The 18,882-nt window shown below is 40.6% G+C and overlaps 1 protein-coding gene across 2 annotated transcripts in view; it reads left to right on the forward strand.

The window, feature by feature from the left end:
• The window catches only part of VSTM4 (V-set and transmembrane domain containing 4), a 40,692-nt gene extending 21,927 nt beyond the window's left edge, over positions 1 to 18,765 (forward strand). Inside the window, exons 6-8 of one of the 2 annotated variants that reach the window (XM_021398009.1) lie at positions 721 to 827; positions 1,234 to 1,292; positions 2,586 to 2,721. In XM_021398009.1, the coding sequence (XP_021253684.1) occupies positions 721 to 827; positions 1,234 to 1,292; positions 2,586 to 2,699 (280 nt within the window). In that variant the 3' untranslated portion in view covers positions 2,700 to 2,721. Of the gene's footprint in view, positions 1 to 720; positions 828 to 1,233; positions 1,293 to 2,585; positions 2,722 to 9,892 lie in introns of those variants that run through there. The other variant, XM_021398008.1, reaches the window with a different exon arrangement.

An 18,882-nucleotide genomic window follows, 5' to 3' on the forward strand; every position in this document is an offset into this window, starting at 1 on the left:
GGAAGCCCCATCCCTGGAGACATCCAGGGGCAGGCTGGATGGGGCTCTGAACTCCTGATGGAGCTGTAGGTGTCCCTGTTCATTGCACAGGAGTTGGACCAGATGGCATTTAAGGGTCCTTTCCAACTCAAATAGTTCTATGATTCTATCGCACATTAGTTGCCAGCTAGCATGTGGTGTCAGGATCAAATCACTGCAACCTGACTGCATATCCAAGCCCTTCAATATTAAAAGCAGGTTCTATTGTCTCACACTTTCTCAATCAGACTTTCTCAATCTCAAACATTTGATGGTTGGACTAGATGATCTTAGTGGTCTTTTCCAACTTTAAGGATTCTGTGGTTCTATTCTATGCCAAGGGTTAAAAGACAACAACTGTGAGAATTAGGGGATGATGAGTTGTAATTGGCCTGGCACAAAGCCTTCTTGCGTAGGAGTCTATTTATAATGTATCTGTTGTACTCTTCCCTCATACCTACTGGGGCTTTTTCAGCATAGGGAAAAAAAAGCACTTTGCTTTTTCTGTGCATGGCTGAAGAAATGCAAGACCCAGACAATTTGCAACCCCTTCTCAGAGGCTTTTCAGTACCTCCCCAGGTCAGAATACAAGTTGCTGGGCAGGGACTTGCACAAGTGGAAGGCAGTACATCTGCTTGCATGAATTCACTGGCACAAACTATTTGTCGCTGCACTGCCTTCACTTGTCCTTCTGCATTGCAGCTCAGGGGAGACCATGACCAGTGTGACAAGCATGTCCCCTCTGCAGCCCAAGAAGGTGAAGAAAAGGAAAGAGAAAGCAGAGCTGCCACCAGCCATCCCAGCAAAAGGTACAAGATGGAGATGCAGAGAGAGTTCAAACCTGGGCACACTGAGGAGGGAGAGTCGTGTGTGTGGTGACAGGGCACTGCCAGCGGAGGGGAGGGAAAGGAGCTAGAAGATTTCTGTGTGTTAGATCATAAGCAACCAGCTCTCCAGAGCTGTGCTGACCCTGGCTTCTGCACACAAACAGTATCTTTTGCATATCAAATCCTTGAATCCTACTTCTTTATCCAGTGGTTCACTGAAAAATAAGTTATTGGAAATAAAGCTAAGCTCTCATACAAGTGTAACTGCAGGTATTTATTTACTCCCAATCCACTATTCATCTGTGATTTATAAACTGCTAATGCATATGCTAAAAATGACAGTGAATTACAGTAATATGAAATGACCCCTTAATATTTATTTCCATAGCTCCAATAGCCAATATTCCTAAGCCCAAGCTCTTGAAACCTCAAAGAAAATTGATCCTGGTAAGTAATTTTCTATGACATTTTCTCCATATTTTTCTCTCTCAATGTTATTATTGTTATATTGCCAGAACTCCAGGTTCAGAAAAAGCAATTTGGCTTAAAAATCACAGAAGTGTTTTTTTATACAGTAACACTCACTGGCACTGCTGCCCAGAGGGCTGTGGGTGCCCCATCCCTGGAGACATTCAAGACTGGGTTGGATGGGGCCCTGGGCCCTGACCTGGTGGGGGCACCCAGCCCACAGCTGGGGGTGGAACTAGATGATCTTTAAGATCCCTTCCAACCCCACCATTCTGTGATTCTGTGACTTTGTAATGAGATTAATTATCTTGGCCCTTTTCATTTTGAGCACTAGGTTACACTGGATTATGTTTTCCCACTTTCTTTCAGTTGTTGTGCCTGCAAATTTAGCTTGTTCTTGAAAAAAAGTTGCTGTTGATTCTCATATGGTGCTGGGAGCTGGTGCTCTGGAGAACACGGCTGTCCCTGGCAGATCACAGCTGTGCTGTCGCACTGCCTTTGCGATTTTTCAAGTCAGAAAGAGGGGGCCAGATTCTGCCCCATAGTGGTGTAAGTCAGCAATAGATGAAGCTGCAGGAATGAAATGTATGTATGTAGCTCATAGTAAGGTAAAAGAAATCTTGGATCTGGTTTCTGTTGGATGTGAGTTTCTGTTAAAAAACACCGGTGGGTATTTGCCAGACAAGTCAGCTAGATGAGCAGATGTAATGTAGCAGCATCTGGCCAAGACATCTGTGGTAGCAGAGACAGCTTTAGAGCAGTTATTTCAGCTGCCTCCATGGCCAGGCCCCTGCAGGGCTACCTGTGGAGTCAATAGGCTGAGGTGAGTTGGAGCAGGAGCCCAACGAGGTGCCCTGCATTGTTTTTTGGGATTCTTTCTCCCTTTGCTGGCAATGGAGAAGGTGACTCACTCCCTAGCTTCAGCACCTGGGTGAACACGGGTGCTTAAAGTTAGGCCATGTGAATAAACCAAATGCCTCTGTGATGGGCTCACTTTCAGGTGAGGGCTGGGATTGGGAACCTTCCCACCAATTGCCTTGGGATATTCCCTGCCCTTTTACGCGCAGTCAGGGCACAGCTTGGCTACCTGGGCACAAGGCTGTTTTTTTAATCCTCAAAAATCTCTCAGATTTTAAACTTTCAGTCCCCTTTGGGGTGAAAAAATGTTATTACCATCCTGCCAAATATCTGCAGGATAAGAGACTACTTTCCTTCCAGCTGTAATGATTACACAGCTGGTGTCTGGTGTCAGTACTGGGCCTTTTTTCACAGATGGCACAGAGTTGGAACAAGAGACTCAAACTGCAGAGTTTCAGGACTTCTTCTACAGCTTCCCTGTGCAGCCCAAGGAATTACCACACCAGGAGAATATTCCAGAAAACCTAAGCAAACAAGCTTGAATATAAGGAAACATTACAAAATAATTCCAGTGTTTTGGGAAAATTTTTGTAATAACCTAAATACTGGCAGAATTATTTCCAGAGGACATGTACTTCTGGTTTCTTGAAAGATGTTTATAATAAACCAGAGAATTTCTTCTGTTGTTAACATGCTAGAGTGGATTGCAGTATAATTTTACAAGAATACAATAACCTGGATAAAATATGGACATAATCTCAATGAAAATTAAAAAAAAAAAAGAGAAAACCTAATATCACGTTCAATTGCACAGCCTTGAGTAAAGCCTTTTAAAAACTCTGCTTATGTCATATTGCTTTTGCTTTAGCCAGAACAACAATTCTATGCTCCCCTTGTTGCAAAAATATTCCCCATCAGTGTCATTCTCTATTAACATCACTGAGAAATGTGTACAGATAGAGGAAATTGAGATGATGAACTGCAAAAAGGGATGGGTTTTATAGCATGCAAGAAACGCAGAGAGTCATTAGGAAGAAGAAAATTCTAGAGGCCCACAGATTCTTCTCTCTAAGGAATGTTCTGCTACAGCCTTAAGTACTTAGCCCTTTGAGTTGGTAGATACAAATCTTATACTTCCTCAACCACATTTTCTGGTAAACCTTTCATCGCCTCCTAGAGGTTAGTTGTCATAGTCCAAGAGTTTCCGGTGCTGAACATTGAAATGGAAAGGTTTTCACAAACGTTTGCATCACCAAACATAGGAGTTCTTGTGAGATCAGATTCACTGGAGCTAATGGAAAGAACTTGATTTCAAGTTATACCAAATACTGCAAACTTGAGTAAAATTTTTGTTGACTTCATCACCTTCACATTAAATTATAAGGGAAGGAAAGCCTGCACAGGTAAGGCAGAATCCAGGGAATATTCCTGATTCTGCCACTGACAAGTCAGATAGTCATCCCACTTTGAAAACAAATAAATTCTTTCCATGTTACAAATGATCTCCCTGGGCTTAGTTCCCTGAACACGCTGTAAATGTAAAGCACATGGTCCATGGAGTTGGCTTCTGCTGCTCCTGCATTGACTAAGTTGTTAGTGGAGGGCATCTGAGTTCTGTTAACTACCCAAGTATTCATATTGGTCCTGTTTGTCTTCTAAAGCAGAGGGTTTCCAGTGACCGTATTTGAGCTACCTGTAGGAAGCATCTCTCTACCTACTGCTCATGCAGCGCAGGCAGCACTGTTTATCTTGGCAAGGACCAGATCATGGGTGGCTCAGTGCCACATGATTGCTGAGACTTTTGATGATTATTATGTAAACACTTCTTGAGGAAACAGGAAGGGTTATCCGAGATTGAAGGAAATTTCTGGGAGTTGTTTTGGTGACATCTCAGAGATCGGCATTCCCAGTTTTTATAGATGTGTCAAATGGGAAGCTCAGAATTTTTATTTCCAGCTTTGAAAAATCCCATCCTTATTTACCAGTGCAGGCTAAGTGCTGACAGTGTGCTGCATGCCAGGCAGTGCATGTCAGGACAGTCCCTGCACGCAAAGTGCTGACTTTGCAGGGAGCAACATGTTTGAAGGCCTGCCACTTGCAAGCACTCATCCAAAGCACAGCTGTCCTGATTCTGCTGAGTCTGCAAGGCAGAAGGGAGTTGTTTTGAACAGGAACTTGACATGTATTTGACACCTGTGGAAGGTGTCAGCCGAATTAAGCTTATTTCGCATCTAGCTCAGTGTTCTATATCAGTGTGTACTCCTGGATCAAGCAATGAAGAAAGACGCTCCTAGAGCTGCCCGGAAGCTGAACTTTTCTTCACCTGAAAAATCATCTTGACTTTTAGGTTTCAGGTGTACATTTTTCATTGTGCAATTAACCAACCAGACCCATTGCATATCTGAAGCGGTGACTGTGGAGTCCTTCTGGGAAAGGGTCTAGCTGTGCAAGTGAATGGCCTGCAGTCTCAGAATTGCTTCAGGGAACTCTGAAGCACAGAGAAGCTCCTTTTGGTTTTTGCTTGCAGATGAATGTGTGCATTCTAAATGATGCTCCAGACTGTTATCCTACACAAACATGGGAGCAAATTTTCCCATTGCAAGATTATTATGCATGATGAACAGATTTTTTTTCTTGCCCTCCTTTCCGTCTTACAATTAGGCAGTACATCATTCAAAACCACCCTTATGTCGTTCACAGCATGCCAGCTAGGAAAAGCGGGCTAGTCATTTTTTGTGCAACAAGTAGAACTCCTGATAAGTCTTAACCTGGTCTTTTCTTTATGAAAGAAAAGGAAAATGAAATACTATTCAGTAACCTCTGAGACTCCAGATCAGAGAACTGTCAGGTCTCCCTTCCTCCTGCACAATTTTAAATTAAAAGCCACCCTCTGTTAGAGGTTGTTTCCTCCACAACATGTAACAGTCTGTGATTGAAGATCCCAATTTCTCAAGGCATTATTGATCTCCACAGACTTCAAGTAACATTGTACATGTGATATACAAAGAAAAATTAAACATTTTTTTTCCTCAGCTCCGTATGATCCTTGAATATTTCCAGCCTGTCCACATGATCTATTTCTCTGCCAGATGAATAGTTCCTCTTCAGCAGTCTCTCATTAGGATGTGAGAAGCCCATTTCTTCATGAACATCATTTATATTGTCAGGTTGAAACTCGGAACAAGTCATATTCAAAACTGTTATGTCTGCTTTCACACCCAAGAAGGAACAGGTTATGTAAATACAGAAAAGCTCTTGCTGGAATTGTGCTGAGATTTGTATATTTACAAAATCCCACAGCAGATGGTTTTTATGTGATGACACCTTTGGAGCAATAATCATGTCTCACCAGAAAAGTCAAGTCCTTGGGCTTTTCTGAAGGACAAGGAGAAATCAGCCTGATTTCCAGCAGTGTTGGCTTGGTTCAGAATCGAGGAATAACTCTGCCACTGTAAAAGGAATAAAGTATTAGCAAAGGGAAGGGCTCTTCTGCAAAAGCTGTTAAAACAGTCAGAACAAACCTCTGCCAGATACATTTAACTCTATTAATGAAGAAAGGTGAACTATCTCCATTTAGATACCACTAGCCCTACATTTATGGGATTCTGTTTCTTTAAAATAAATGATTCAACGGGACTTAGTGAATCATCTTTGTTTCTGACTTTGTTATCATAACTTCTGTGGGATTCAAAAGCAAACTTCAGATGTGGTGCTGAAAGAGGGCTCATAAATTGTTGTGGATGTTGTTTCCAGTGACAAAGCCTCTCCTAGGGATTAAAAACCAGGCATCTTAGTGGAAAGAAACTATCATTTTTTTAATTTGATAGTGCCACTAAAAGACATACTTTCTACTCCAGGATTTTCCAGTGTCATATTTCTCAGCCTTGCACAGAGAGTACCATGGCTCCCTTGATATTGCAGAGCTCCGACTGGCCAGCGGTTGCATTTCTGAGGGATAATTCATCTTGCAGATCTAGCTTCAGCTTTTCTCGAAGGTCTGCAGAAGTCATTTTTGAAGTCCCTCTCTGTTAGGTGACAATTCAATTTGATCTATAAGCAAAATTTTCTTAACCTCATCCCTTGTTAAAGTCATTCTGCATCACATCCCAAACAACTCCATCACATGCGATTATGTGGACACTGAATTCTAAGGCAAATGTCTGAAGCAGTAGTCAATGAGACACTTAAAACTGAAATGAATTGGGAAGTGAGCCCTTGTCTGTTTACATTTGATGGTAAGCTAGGAACAATAGGGTATCAATATTATTTTTTTTAATTAGGAACTTACATTTGTTTTGCCACTTTCACAATAACTGATGAGGTGATGAAACAGTGAGGCTATAGCAATCTGTAAGTGAAAGCTGGCAGCAGTTGTTTTCATAGAATCATAGAATAGCGTAGTTTGGAAGGGACTTCAAATATTGAAGTTCCTAGTTCCAACCTCCCAGACTTGTTTCCCAGACACGTTAAAATTATGAGGTTAGTATTTGCTTGTTTTCTCTATACCTGTTCACAAATTTGGATAAAAGTAGTCTTAGTTAAAACTTAAAAATTTCAGTCTGACATTGCTCACAGTAAACATCCTTGATGCTGCTAAGGAACAACCCAACTTAGCTTAAGAAGAACAAAATTAACCCATCCAGTCATAATCAGGACATAATCAGAATAATTTTCATTAAAATCTCAACTCATAAAAGTCTTTTCTAATGCATTTTTATACTAGACAAACTCAATAAACACAAAATTGTGTATACATATATTCTAGCTTTTTTTAAATAGCCACTTCGCAGATTGTTTTTTTGAGAAAATGTTCCTTTAACTGAACTCTCTCAAAGAGTTGCCCAAGGAAAGAGCTGTGATTGGAATAAACTAAAATTAAACTGGAAGAGATTTTGTATTTGCTAGAAGATACAATGGAAAATGATGACTCCTCCTAATATATATTTCTGCAAAGAGTACGATCCCAAGGACAAGAACAAAACAGACGCACAAGATAAAGGCTGCATTTTGAAATGTCACTTTGGAACAGAACTCTATTTGACGAAATCATTTCAATATCATTTTAGAACAATAATGTAATTTTTCAGAAAAAGACATTGTAGCCATAGAAATCTCAATGACTTCCTAGGTGGAGAGCCAGAATGGAAAGAGAGAGGTGAACAGTCATTCCCTGCCTCTTGCTCTTCCATCCAAGTGTCAGTCCCACCTCAGACATCAGCTATTGAAAGTCACATTGTTGTTCCAAAAAGGAGGTGGTGGCAGGATTCCAGGCTTACATTGCCAAACTGCTGACCAATCCAAATGAGAGATGAAATCATAGAATTAGTTTTCTCTGCCTGCTCAAAAAAAATTGTGTTTGGACAAACAAACCACTGAAATTAAATTAAACATATGGTTGATAAATGAAGTATGGAAGAACGCACGGAAAAACAACCCTGGCTACCATAGGTACTCTAAAGTAGCATTGGCTTCCATGCACTGTTATTACACGTCCTTTGCTGAAAACTGTATACACTTCACAATTTTGAACCTCCTGTGTGTTTCCTCATATTTTCAATCAAATTATTACATACTAGAAATATGCATAAGGGAAATTATTCTACACATTTTATGGTGTGCTGTTCCTTGTAGCAGTAATTGAAGTACCTTTTCCACTTATGAAAGTACTAATTTTATTTGGTTTTATTGCTTTTCTAGATGTAATTATTTATTTAGTGTGTTTTGGCTTTATTAAATTATGTTTACTATAGGAACATCATAAAAATGTATGAAAACAACACATGAGCCACTACTGCCCAATGACCTGTTTTGGGGAATCTAGCGTTATTTTTCATATCCAAACATAATAGAATAAAGTAAGAATAAAGAGATAATCTACACTGGAAAACAATGCAATTTTGAGATAATACAATAAAACACCTGGACAATATGATTTCATAAATCTTAGTTCTGAAATTTACATGAGTTGGGTGTTGATGTGGCTATTTTAGGACATGCTGCGTTTTCTAAATGGAAACATAAAACAAAACGCAATTAAACAATGAAGGGGAAAGTGTACACAGATTTAGTATGCCCTCAGCAACTGATTTCTACAGAACAATGAAAACATTTCCACTTCAAAAATGTACTGGATCGGTCTTAGGAACAGTGGAGTTTTAATCTAGCAGTGAACAATAGCTTGTTTGTAATGTTTTATCAGATTCTTTTTTAGGAGGCTTTATGTATGCATTGTATCATTCTATTCAGGGTCTGAGGTGATGCCCACTAAAGCCAATAGCAAGACTCCCAATACCTTCAAACAGAGGCTAGGTCTACTAGGCTACACCAAGAATAAAGTCTTCAGCATTTGCAGGTGTTACTGTGATGTCCAGCACCAACTTAGCTTACTTTCACTGAATAGACAGGCAGGTATAGTTTTGAAGTCTGAAAAGGAATACTAAACATATAAAAAAAGGCAAAAACAATTGCCTGTCTAACCCTGAGGTTAGATACTTTCATGCAAGAAAGAGGAGAGATGTAATTAATCACAGCAGATGACTGAGAGCTTTTTTCACTCTTTAACCCATAGCCAGGGTAGCACGGATGCCTTTCCTACCGTTAGGTGACTCCCAATACATGATCATTCAGATTTTCTTTCTGTGTTATATATGAGATCCAGTTGCAGTCCATAGGTTGCCCTTTTATATCGTAGCACCAGAAGAATCCTCAAAAGCAGGACATTGTGAAGTCAGCAGTGAAGCACTCAGTAGCGAATGAGAAGCAGAAGTTAAGATCAAGTAGGGCTACCCGTGCAAGGTAGGGGAAGACCATGCGAAGAACCAAATGCAAAGATTAGAATCCTGCAGATGGCCTTTACTCACACGCACAGATCAGCTGACTGCAAGCAATACCGCTTGCAGTAGCAGCTGCACAGAGTATTTCAGCATCAGATCTACAGAGGAGAATTAAGAATAAATTCATGCTAGAAAAGGGTAAGCTGATCCACCCAGAGGGAAACAATCTGAAACAAAGAGTGCGAGCAACTGTCAGGGCAAAATGAAAGGATTCCAGGAAAGCACAAAAGACAGGAAGCAATGGAGCATGGGGACTGGTTTCAGAGGATATTCAATGTTTATCTTTTTAGCCAGAAGACAATATAATAAGTATTCAAACACCTCTAAAGGAAACAGGAATCATTTATATTAAATCAGAAGGGAAAAGATGGCAGTAAATAAAATGTAAAGGAATCTTGGTGTTGGGAAAACATTGATTTTTTTTTTCCCATTATGATGCTTAAGCACTGTATGGAAACCTTGCTTTATGAACTTTGAGTCAGTTTGCAGCTGGAAAGCTTTTCCTGGTGTCAGAGATGCTTTCCTATGAGGTATAGTTTTGTGACTGCAACAAACTGCGTGCCTGCTTTTTTTAGTCTTCAACATCCAGAGTCTTTGCACTTTACACTTTTCTGAGGAACACAGATTAACTTTCCAGGGACAAACTGGAGCCCAAGGCTCACATATAATCCCAAAGCAACTCCTTTGTCTGCGGCCATATTTTGTGAGGCACAAAAGTTATTTTTATTTCCTCTATTATCTGCATTTAGTGCAGAGTAAACTTGTCACAGCAGAGTAGAACTAGCATGTTTGAGAGAAGAAATACTCTCTATTCTATAGGATATTTAAAGTGACTTTTACATTCAGTGATAATGGCTTTATAACTGTAATTTGTTGTTTGTTTCCTAGCCAAAAATCGCAGAGGAGAATTTAACATATGCTGAACTTGAACTTATGAAGCCGATTCAGGAAGCCAAAGGCATTCCCAGTACGACAGTCTATGCACAGATACTCTTTGAGGAGAACAAGCTGTAACAGTTCATGCCTGTATAAATGTCCTTTGTCTGTGTTCTATTTAATTCTTGCTGTACTGTTTATTTATAAAGATCATACAGATGTCCATATTTTTTTACTGACATTCACGTACTTCTGTATTTCTATGTGACTTTTACACAAAACATAGTTGAAAGTAATCGTAGAAGAAGCAGCTGGTCAACAAGTGACATCCCAGAGAAACACCCTTGTAGTGTTTGCCCCCTCCATTTTAAAGAGGATGAAGTTCCACTTCAGGCATTTTCAGTGCTAATCATTATTCCTTCTTTGACACTAATGTGACAAGTCCAGCTGCAAACATGGACATCTGAGCCACCTCAGAAATACTGGCAGCAAGATCAGTGCACATCGGCCTCCTCCACCAGAGAAAGACCACTGACCAGAAGTTCATCAAATTGCTGCTGTTCATCAGAAAAATATTAATTCAGTAAAACTGAGATGTTTTTCCACAGCAAAAGGAAAGCTGGAATTACTTTTTCTGCCTTCCCCCTGGCTCATAGTAGTTATCAAAAAGTTCCCTTTCTATGTACCCTTCTTATGTACTTCAAATCAAACACTTCAAAATAATCCAAAGGAAACATTCCTAGTTAAACCACACCAGTCTGAGGAAGAATATTTATAGCTTGGGAACATTTTCCAGGATTTGATGTTTTTATAGTTCTGGTTGAGAATAGGAAAAACCTGATAGTGAGTATGAAACTTCCACAGAACCAGGACACTGGTTCTGGCCTTGCTGTAGGCTGGTGCTCCTAAACGTGCAAAAATTTCCTCCCATGGCCTATTAGCAAGCTGCTGATGTGAAAGAAAAATCACAGATCTTCTACGTTAGTGCAAAGCAGACTCTGTAATGCCCTGCTCACTTATCCTGGAGTTGTGTCTCTGGAAAGGCCGTGGCTTGGGAGGTGGGAAACTGGGCTGCAAAAATGCTCTTTCTCTTGCTTCCCCCTCTTGATAGCTGAGAAGGAATTCTTCCTTTTCCTATGATACGCATTGGTGAAAATGGGTTATTCTCTGGCGTCCCAGGCAAGCCAGTCATGAAAGACAGTTGGACTGATGTTTTCAAGCTTCTGAATTTGCAATGCTCAGTCTCCACTCACAGTCAGGGGCTGAACATCCAGCTCCTTTCTGCCCTTGGAAGCTTTAGTCCTTGAGTAACCACAGAGCTCACAGGGACATAAAAGCATGGGTTCTTGTGCTCACTCTCAGGCCCTGGATGTCTGATGTTCAGTACATGCCAGTTGCTTTCCATGCCTGCATGATGGCAGAGGCAGCCCCTTGACAGGCCACTCATTCAGCAGCCTAAGTGTGGGTTTTCAAGTAGCACTGGTGGGCCTTGTGCTTTGAAAATCTTAATCAAGGTGCTCCAAGTACCTTCTTCCTTCACAGGTCAGGCTTTTATAGTGACACAGCAAGTTCATGCCAGGGCTCAGAGCACAGCTGGGAACCGTCCCAGGAAGCCTCGCGTTGCTGCAGCCATTAGCACTTGCGAGTGGAGGGCAGTGGCAGCACTGCAGGGAGGGGACACGCAACAAAGGAGACGAGCAGTCTTTGGATGGCTCCCCCAGAGTAAGCAAGTCCATATAAACTGCTTTTAAACTTTTCTTGACTGAGGACAGAGATTATGTGTCATACATAAACTGTTAACCTTGCAGCCAGGGTGAGTAAATGTAAAATGCAGCCATCTGTTTCCACGATGGTTAAAAACCTCTTTTATAAGAGAAGAATTCAAGACTTGTCAGGGTGGTCTTTGTGTACTGTACTAATTCCACCCCTAGCTCCTCATTGAAGTGGTCTCTCCAAACTAAAGCCAGCTTTTATTAATAAGACTGTTGCTAGTAATTATTTGCATTTTTTATTTTTGGGTTTGTTAGTTGTCAATAATCTTTGTTTTACCTTCTCATTACTGCAAGAATTTAATGACCCACCAAAACAGTATGGCATCATTCCTTATTCTCTCATGAGCTTTGAATTCATTGACCAAAAAAATCGGTGCTTAAAGAGTCATCAAACGTTCAGGGATACATTCTGTAACATTCAGAGTCTAAATATTCAGAAGGAGGTAAGGAAAGCATTAGAAAGTTATAGGACCTATTAGTAATTCCTTTAATTCCTTTGGAATTAAACACATAATAAACACCTAACACATTACTAATTTGGTCACTTAATTGTGAAAACTTCATAAGTTCAGTATATAAACATTGCTTTTGTATACAGCTGGCCATTATGCCCATTGTTCAGACAAGTCCCCTACTGTATGCTTATACCCAGTATTTTAATGAATACCATTCTTTGTGTATTAATATTCTATATATTCTTGCTTATGTTTTATATCTAATGCCCCAAAATAATAGTTAATTGAGCTAAATAAATTACCTTTTTTGTTGAGATAAATTCTCCCAGTCTGTGTAGGATTTATTGCTTGTTAATGATACGAATATAATTTTTCATCTTCTGCCTCGCATTTAGACAATCTCAGTAGGTGAGAATTGAATTTTTCATTCTGCAGAAAATTCCATGATTTTTAAATGTTTTCCATTTGTGACTGATTTAGAGCACAGCAGAATCCTGACAGCTGAGTGACAAGAGGCTGGAAACACTGCTTAGGATAACACCTGTCTTCCTGAGCAGACATTTCCTAAGCCTCTTCTTACACAGCGTCCATCCAGATTTAATAATATCAGGAGAAAGTAAAACACCATCCTTCCTCTTCCAAGTAATTGTACATCTTTACGTTTCAAAGCAATTCACTTCAAAGACTACAGAGAAGAAAATTTCATCGAGTATAACATGGGAGAAATACAGATTAAACTGGATTTAGTTCCTTCTAACATGAAATGCAAGGTAGAATTCACTCTGGCCTAACTCCATCATGCTTAAGCAGAATAGCAGCAGAGCTGAATGTGGTCTGCTGTTCTTTTATGACAGGAGCTCCCGTGAAGACTCTTAATACCTTATTAAACAGTGGTTGAAATCTGCTGAGTCACACAATTTTGGTTACTCCTTCTGTTGTCATTGGTAAAACATGGCCCAGTGCTGAAATTTTAACAAATACAGCTCTATTAGCTTCACCAATTTAGTGTCAGATTGTTAAATGTTAATGTACTGCACCTTATAGCTGTAAACAGAATTAGAGATGTTTACAGCTTTGGTTAAATGCGCCTTGTTCCCCCACATTAAATTTTATTACCGGAATCCTCCACCAGCAAATAGGAGTAAATCATATTATTGTCGCAGGCTGTGTGGGGGTTGATTTTGCAGCCCAAGGAAGGGGAGTTTTTATCACTCTTTATTACAACTTTCTAATTGGTAGGTGTGGTTAGAATGTCATTATCTCTATAATTAAAAGCAAATTATTTGTTTTAGAATAACAGTAACACAATAGTGGGGTTCTCTTCTTTAAGAAGTTCAGTCAACTTATATCCTTAGCTGGGGTTTGGCCAAGTTCTGCTGGCATAGCAAGACTCAGAGAGATAAAACTGTATTTGACCTTTGATATGTAGGTCACATTCTGTTTTGTTTTTCTGTGGGTTTTTTTTGAGGACTTCTCCAAAACACGTCTGGTAAGCAACATCATGGTGCAAAGGTAATTTTGGGTTTCACAGTCTAAACTGCCAGGGTGAAACATATAATTCCTAAATTCTACTAGGTAATGGCTGGTTGTTCTTTTTTGAGTTTCCTGTGCTAATCTGAAATATCCTAATTTGGTGTTCTTTGTTCCACACTTAGTACATCTCCATTTTATTACTTTAGTTGGGAGATACAGTAGATGGAAAAACTGCGTATCAGTTGAAGACTCCAAGTTTGAATTATTCCTCTCAGAACGGAGAAAAAGATGGAGGTGATTATGAGCTGGCAGCTGTCCATCACTTGATGTAAAGGTTGCATCAACTCAGCCTGACTTAACCTGACTCAGTGTGGTACAGGTTGGTCTCACCTGTTCTCAAAAACTCAAAGTGATGGGTTCCATACTCTCCTCATAATCTATTCCCACAGCCCTGATCACTCCATGCCATTGCTCCAACTTGTAGATCTCAAACATCCCCTCTCAGAGCTGCCTCAGCTCTTTCTGCAATTTGGCAGCTGTTGCATATGCCAGCATTCTGCTCAGAGACTAAATGAAGCAACATGCTCTACTGACTGCACAACAATAGGTAGGGCAAGAATTCTTTCTCTCCTGCCACCATATTATGTTAACTCTTGTTCCTCACCAGCATTGCTGCTTTCTTTGCAAAACCCTCAGAGGTTTTTCAGACTTGAACTGCCCCAGTCAGAAATGAAGCCTTTGTTGTGCCTGCAGCTGAGAGCGGCACAGGTTCTTTATTTGAGTAAATAACACAAGTCAGTGCAGTAACTTCTCCCTGCTGTGCAGAACCTCGGACTCTCCTGCATCAAACACCAGGGGACCACAGAATTGTAGAGCATCCTGAGTAGGAAGGGGCCCACAAAGATCATATAGTCCAACTCCTGGCTCCACACAGGACCACCCAAAATTCAAACCATATTTCTGAGAGTGTTGTCCAAATGCTTCTTGAACTCTGGTTAAAATCCAACAGCAATGTTTCACAATAAGAAAGTGAATGAGAACACAACAGTGCATTACTCTGTACACAGAGAACCCATGAGACAAGACCTCCTTTGGGGGGTTTTTTACTTCCTCTTCTGTGCTGGCACTGGACATAGTTGACAGCAGATACAGTACACAACTAATTACAACTCCACATCTCTGAGAAATTAAACTTAGATCGTTTTGGATTATCCTTAGGAAAAATGAGGCCCCATTCCACTGCACTAGTCCCAAGGCTGAGAGGTAAGTGAAGAATCCTGGCCTAAGTACTCAGAGAGGTTCAACAAGGTTGCCAGCCAACTGATATTATTCTATACGGCGCCTCTATGCCTGAAATGGTCCTGCCTTGCAATGTCACTCTGCTCTCACTGAAATATGTGCCCCTCAAATCGCCCAAGCAAACATAACTACACTCACTTCTACCTCTCCTTCCTCCTTGCTTGCTTTCAAAGATCAGTCAGAGAATGGAAGAGCTCTGTCCTGCCAGAGAACAAACTCAAAAGCCCAAATGAGTAAATCATTGTGCACATGATGACAGCAAATGGCAAAGGCTACTTCTATGTATCACTATAAAAAATAACATTAATTGGGATGCTTTGCAATTTCCTGTACAACCCATAATTAGGTTAGATAAGAAACTAGCAGTGTCTAAGTGCTATAAATGTCTAAATTAAGTTATTTTGAAAGTGCCCAGCACTTTGACATTTGAGAGTTCAGAGTAATTGGAGTATTGAAATAAAATTGCTTCTGTTATTTAAAAGGTCATTATCCTCTTCGGGTAGATATACGAGGACTATTTTCCACTCTACTGAGCCGTTCTATTTGGTACAATTAGACCTGCTTGAGTAGATTTCTAGTGGGCCTCCTCCCACTTATCACAGACCTAGCATTGCACAGGGAAGGGCTTGTAAATATACAGCCCAAACATGGAGTATATATTCAGCTCATAATGGGGCTCCGAAGAGCCAAAAGCTGCCCAGAGCTTCAAACAGACATCCACCAGGAACACCACACAATGCTACATTCTGTAAGACAGCAACTGAGTCCTTGCACAACCAAAGTCAACAAAAACCAGGTTACGGGCAGAGGACAGCTTGTTAGACAGGCAAAGGCTGTGGAGCAAATGAGCATTTCACTTTCCCAATCAAACTAACTCCTAGGTTGACAGCAAGTTATTTCAATGAAACTACTGGATTCATTTCTTTATGATCCATGTGGTCTCACTGTCACAGTAAATAAGTGCCTTTTGCTTGCTTACCACCTGTGATATTCAAAGACAGCAACTTACATTACTACATTTTTCATCATATTTTGGTTATTCCAGTAGTGTCAAAATAAGAAGGCAGGGGGTATAAACACTGACACTGGCAGAGATTTAATGTTACCATGTCTCCACTGGAGATCACTGCAGGCAGAAGACCATGGAAAATGGTCTGAACTCACAAGGGGCTAAAGAGCGCTCTCACTGCTCCTTCCAGTGGCTGAATTCCTGCGCTACCTCCCATGGGAGCTGAGCATACTACAGAACTAGAGCAGGTGTGGAAGCATGACTCCTCCATGTCCCTCCTGGCCAGGGAACAGATTACAAGGAAGAAATTAAGTTCTTAAAACCCTCTGCCCAAACTGAAAAAGGAGACAATTTCTGACCTGAAACAAGGTTAAGTTCCCACGTCGCTGCTGCATTCACCCACAGAGATAGCTTTTTCAGAGCTCACAATGTTCTTTACAATTGAGAGACTCATCTAGCATCTTTAGCTCCAGCGTGTCATCCAGCATGCTCACCCTTGTTCTCTACATGCACACGGCCAGCAAGACCCTTGTGTATGAAACACATCAGGTGATGACTGAACACAGATTCAGCTGTTCCCATTGCAAGGCCTACATTTGTTCAGTATTCACTGCAGCAAATGGTGCTACTGGTTGCCAAGATCCTGATGTGCTCCTGAAACTCACTTGGTTCTGGATTCCAGACTCCCATAAGACATTAGCATATTGCTGCTAATGATTTTAGCTCATATGGCCCTCAGATTCTTCCCTTGTGACAGCAATATGAGATCTTGAATAAGATGATATGCTTACGAATTCCTCCTTGTAACAAGTATTGAGATCCATGGATGAAAAGAACCTGGAAGCACTAGCACACAGTGACAATCACGTGGAACTTCCCTGTGGGAATTGCAGATAGGTTTGCATGGATTTTCCAAAAAGAAATTTGAGCAAATACTATTTTTTTTCCATGAAGATACAAAGGATCTGCAGTGCATAGGTAGCCCTGCAAATACTGCTTCACTAGCATTTATTATCCAATAAAAAGCAACAGAAATCAAACAGTATTTAATGCTCACTGTAACATTTATAAGACTTGTATCCCCAAACAAGGAAGCAGCATGGTCTATGCAACAACATACAATAAATAAATAAGTGCAATTGAGGCATTTTTGGTTTCATGGTCCCCAATTAGATTAAACTGGTTTTTAAAGTCACATAAATGTTGAGCTATACTATATTGCGCTTCTTGGTTTACCTAAAGGGCAGAGTTAAGACTGAACCTTAATTTTGCATTTTGTATCCTAATAGGATTGGATTTCTTTTAAAGGTAATTCTCACCCCGAGCTACCTACACCTTGCAAAAGTTGCTTCTGAAATAATTACAACACTCTAGTGATATCTGCATCGTGCTACTTACAGTAGCAATGGAGTCATGCTGAAAGCATTAGCTGTGGAATTGCTCTACCTGCTTATTTTTTAAAAAACATATTCTAGGATCTTCCACTCCTACCTCCCATTAGCTATTAGAGAAGGTATCATATTCTCGCAGATTAAATATCCTTAAGTATTAGAACAGGCTTGGCTCATAAAGACTTTTGATCTTAACTTGACGACTCCCATTCACACACACACACTCTCTGGATTTGTTCCGTGATCCAAAACAACAGTTGATGCAACTTGAAATTCCACTGAAGACGTAAGAAAAACAATGCAAGGTGCAAGGAGATTAGCCTGTCAAATCCATGCACAGTTAATCTGCACCTTCAAGTGGCCTCTTCTTATGCCTGACAAAGCCAGGTTGCTATCTAGAGGACAGGTACCATTAGTGCTGCTATGCGGGCAGCAGAGTAGGTTCTGGAGCCAGCTCTAGGAAAGGGAATGTCTGCTGTTGGCAAAGACAGGCTAAACATTAAGGGAGCAGATAATTAGGAAGCTATCACGATGCCTGATAGGTAAATGAAAGCATGGGTAGCAAGCTCTTAATTACCTTTATGATGTTTCAGCAAAGCTATATTCACAACTGAAAGGAGTCCAAATCCTGCTGTGTGGCCAAATCACAGTTTATTTTTAAGGAATGTGAGGAGAGAAAACTAAAAAAGGAGAGTACTTAATTGTTGAATTCTATGGCAATTGATCTTTCTGCAGTCCTCAGGAAAGCTGGGCATAACCATAGGGTTATTTTAATTTGAAAAACAATGGTGAATTTCAGCCTACTTCCAGTGTATGTTTTCACCAAACACAGAAAGGATGGTATTGCAGTCATCAAGTCATGCACTTGGAGGTTAGGAAAGATAACCAGGGAGGTCATCTTTGCAGACATAATGCAGCCTTTCTTGTATGTCTGCATCGTAAGCTGACCACTTAATTACTATAGGCAATTGCCTCACTCATGATGGAGGTTAGGCAGAGCATGAGGAAGGGGGTCTGTCTCGGCACTCTGTAAGCCAGGAAGCTGTTTGCCATAGGAAGCCTCACTCATTCGACAATATAATTCAGAAGACAAGTCATGGACAAAGCAGTGCCCTACAGGAAGACAGAAGATGGTGTATAGTTAAACAAGATCAGTAAAATCTACTCCAGATTCCTCCTAATGATGCTTGCAAGTTTCTAAGCACCAAGATTTTGACATACAGCATTTCCTCATGTTCCTCAGTCTCTGGCTGTCCAGCACAGCACACGCAGGGCTTCACTCCTGCAGTGCTAAGCAGTCAGTGCAGTGAAAATCGCAGAACTCTTGTGGCTCTGGCTGTCCAAGGGTATGTTTGGTGATATGAACACGTGGATCTTCATGGACATAATGTCCTTTACATTCATCCAGGCTCCACCCTGATCCAATCTGTGATGTTCAGGAAGCCACTCTAACTAGTTCCTCTCAGGCTTCCCTTCGTAAGTTAAGACATACAACTTCTGTACCAGAGCAAGGCGGGAGAAGTGAGGGGAAAGGGGCAGTTATCACCAATATAGCTCCCTCAAATCAAAATGTTAAGGAGCTTGATTTTTTCACACTTTCTCC

This window comes from Numida meleagris, chromosome 5 (assembly GCF_002078875.1).
Source record: "Numida meleagris isolate 19003 breed g44 Domestic line chromosome 5, NumMel1.0, whole genome shotgun sequence".
Lineage (NCBI taxonomy): Eukaryota > Metazoa > Chordata > Aves > Galliformes > Numididae > Numida > Numida meleagris.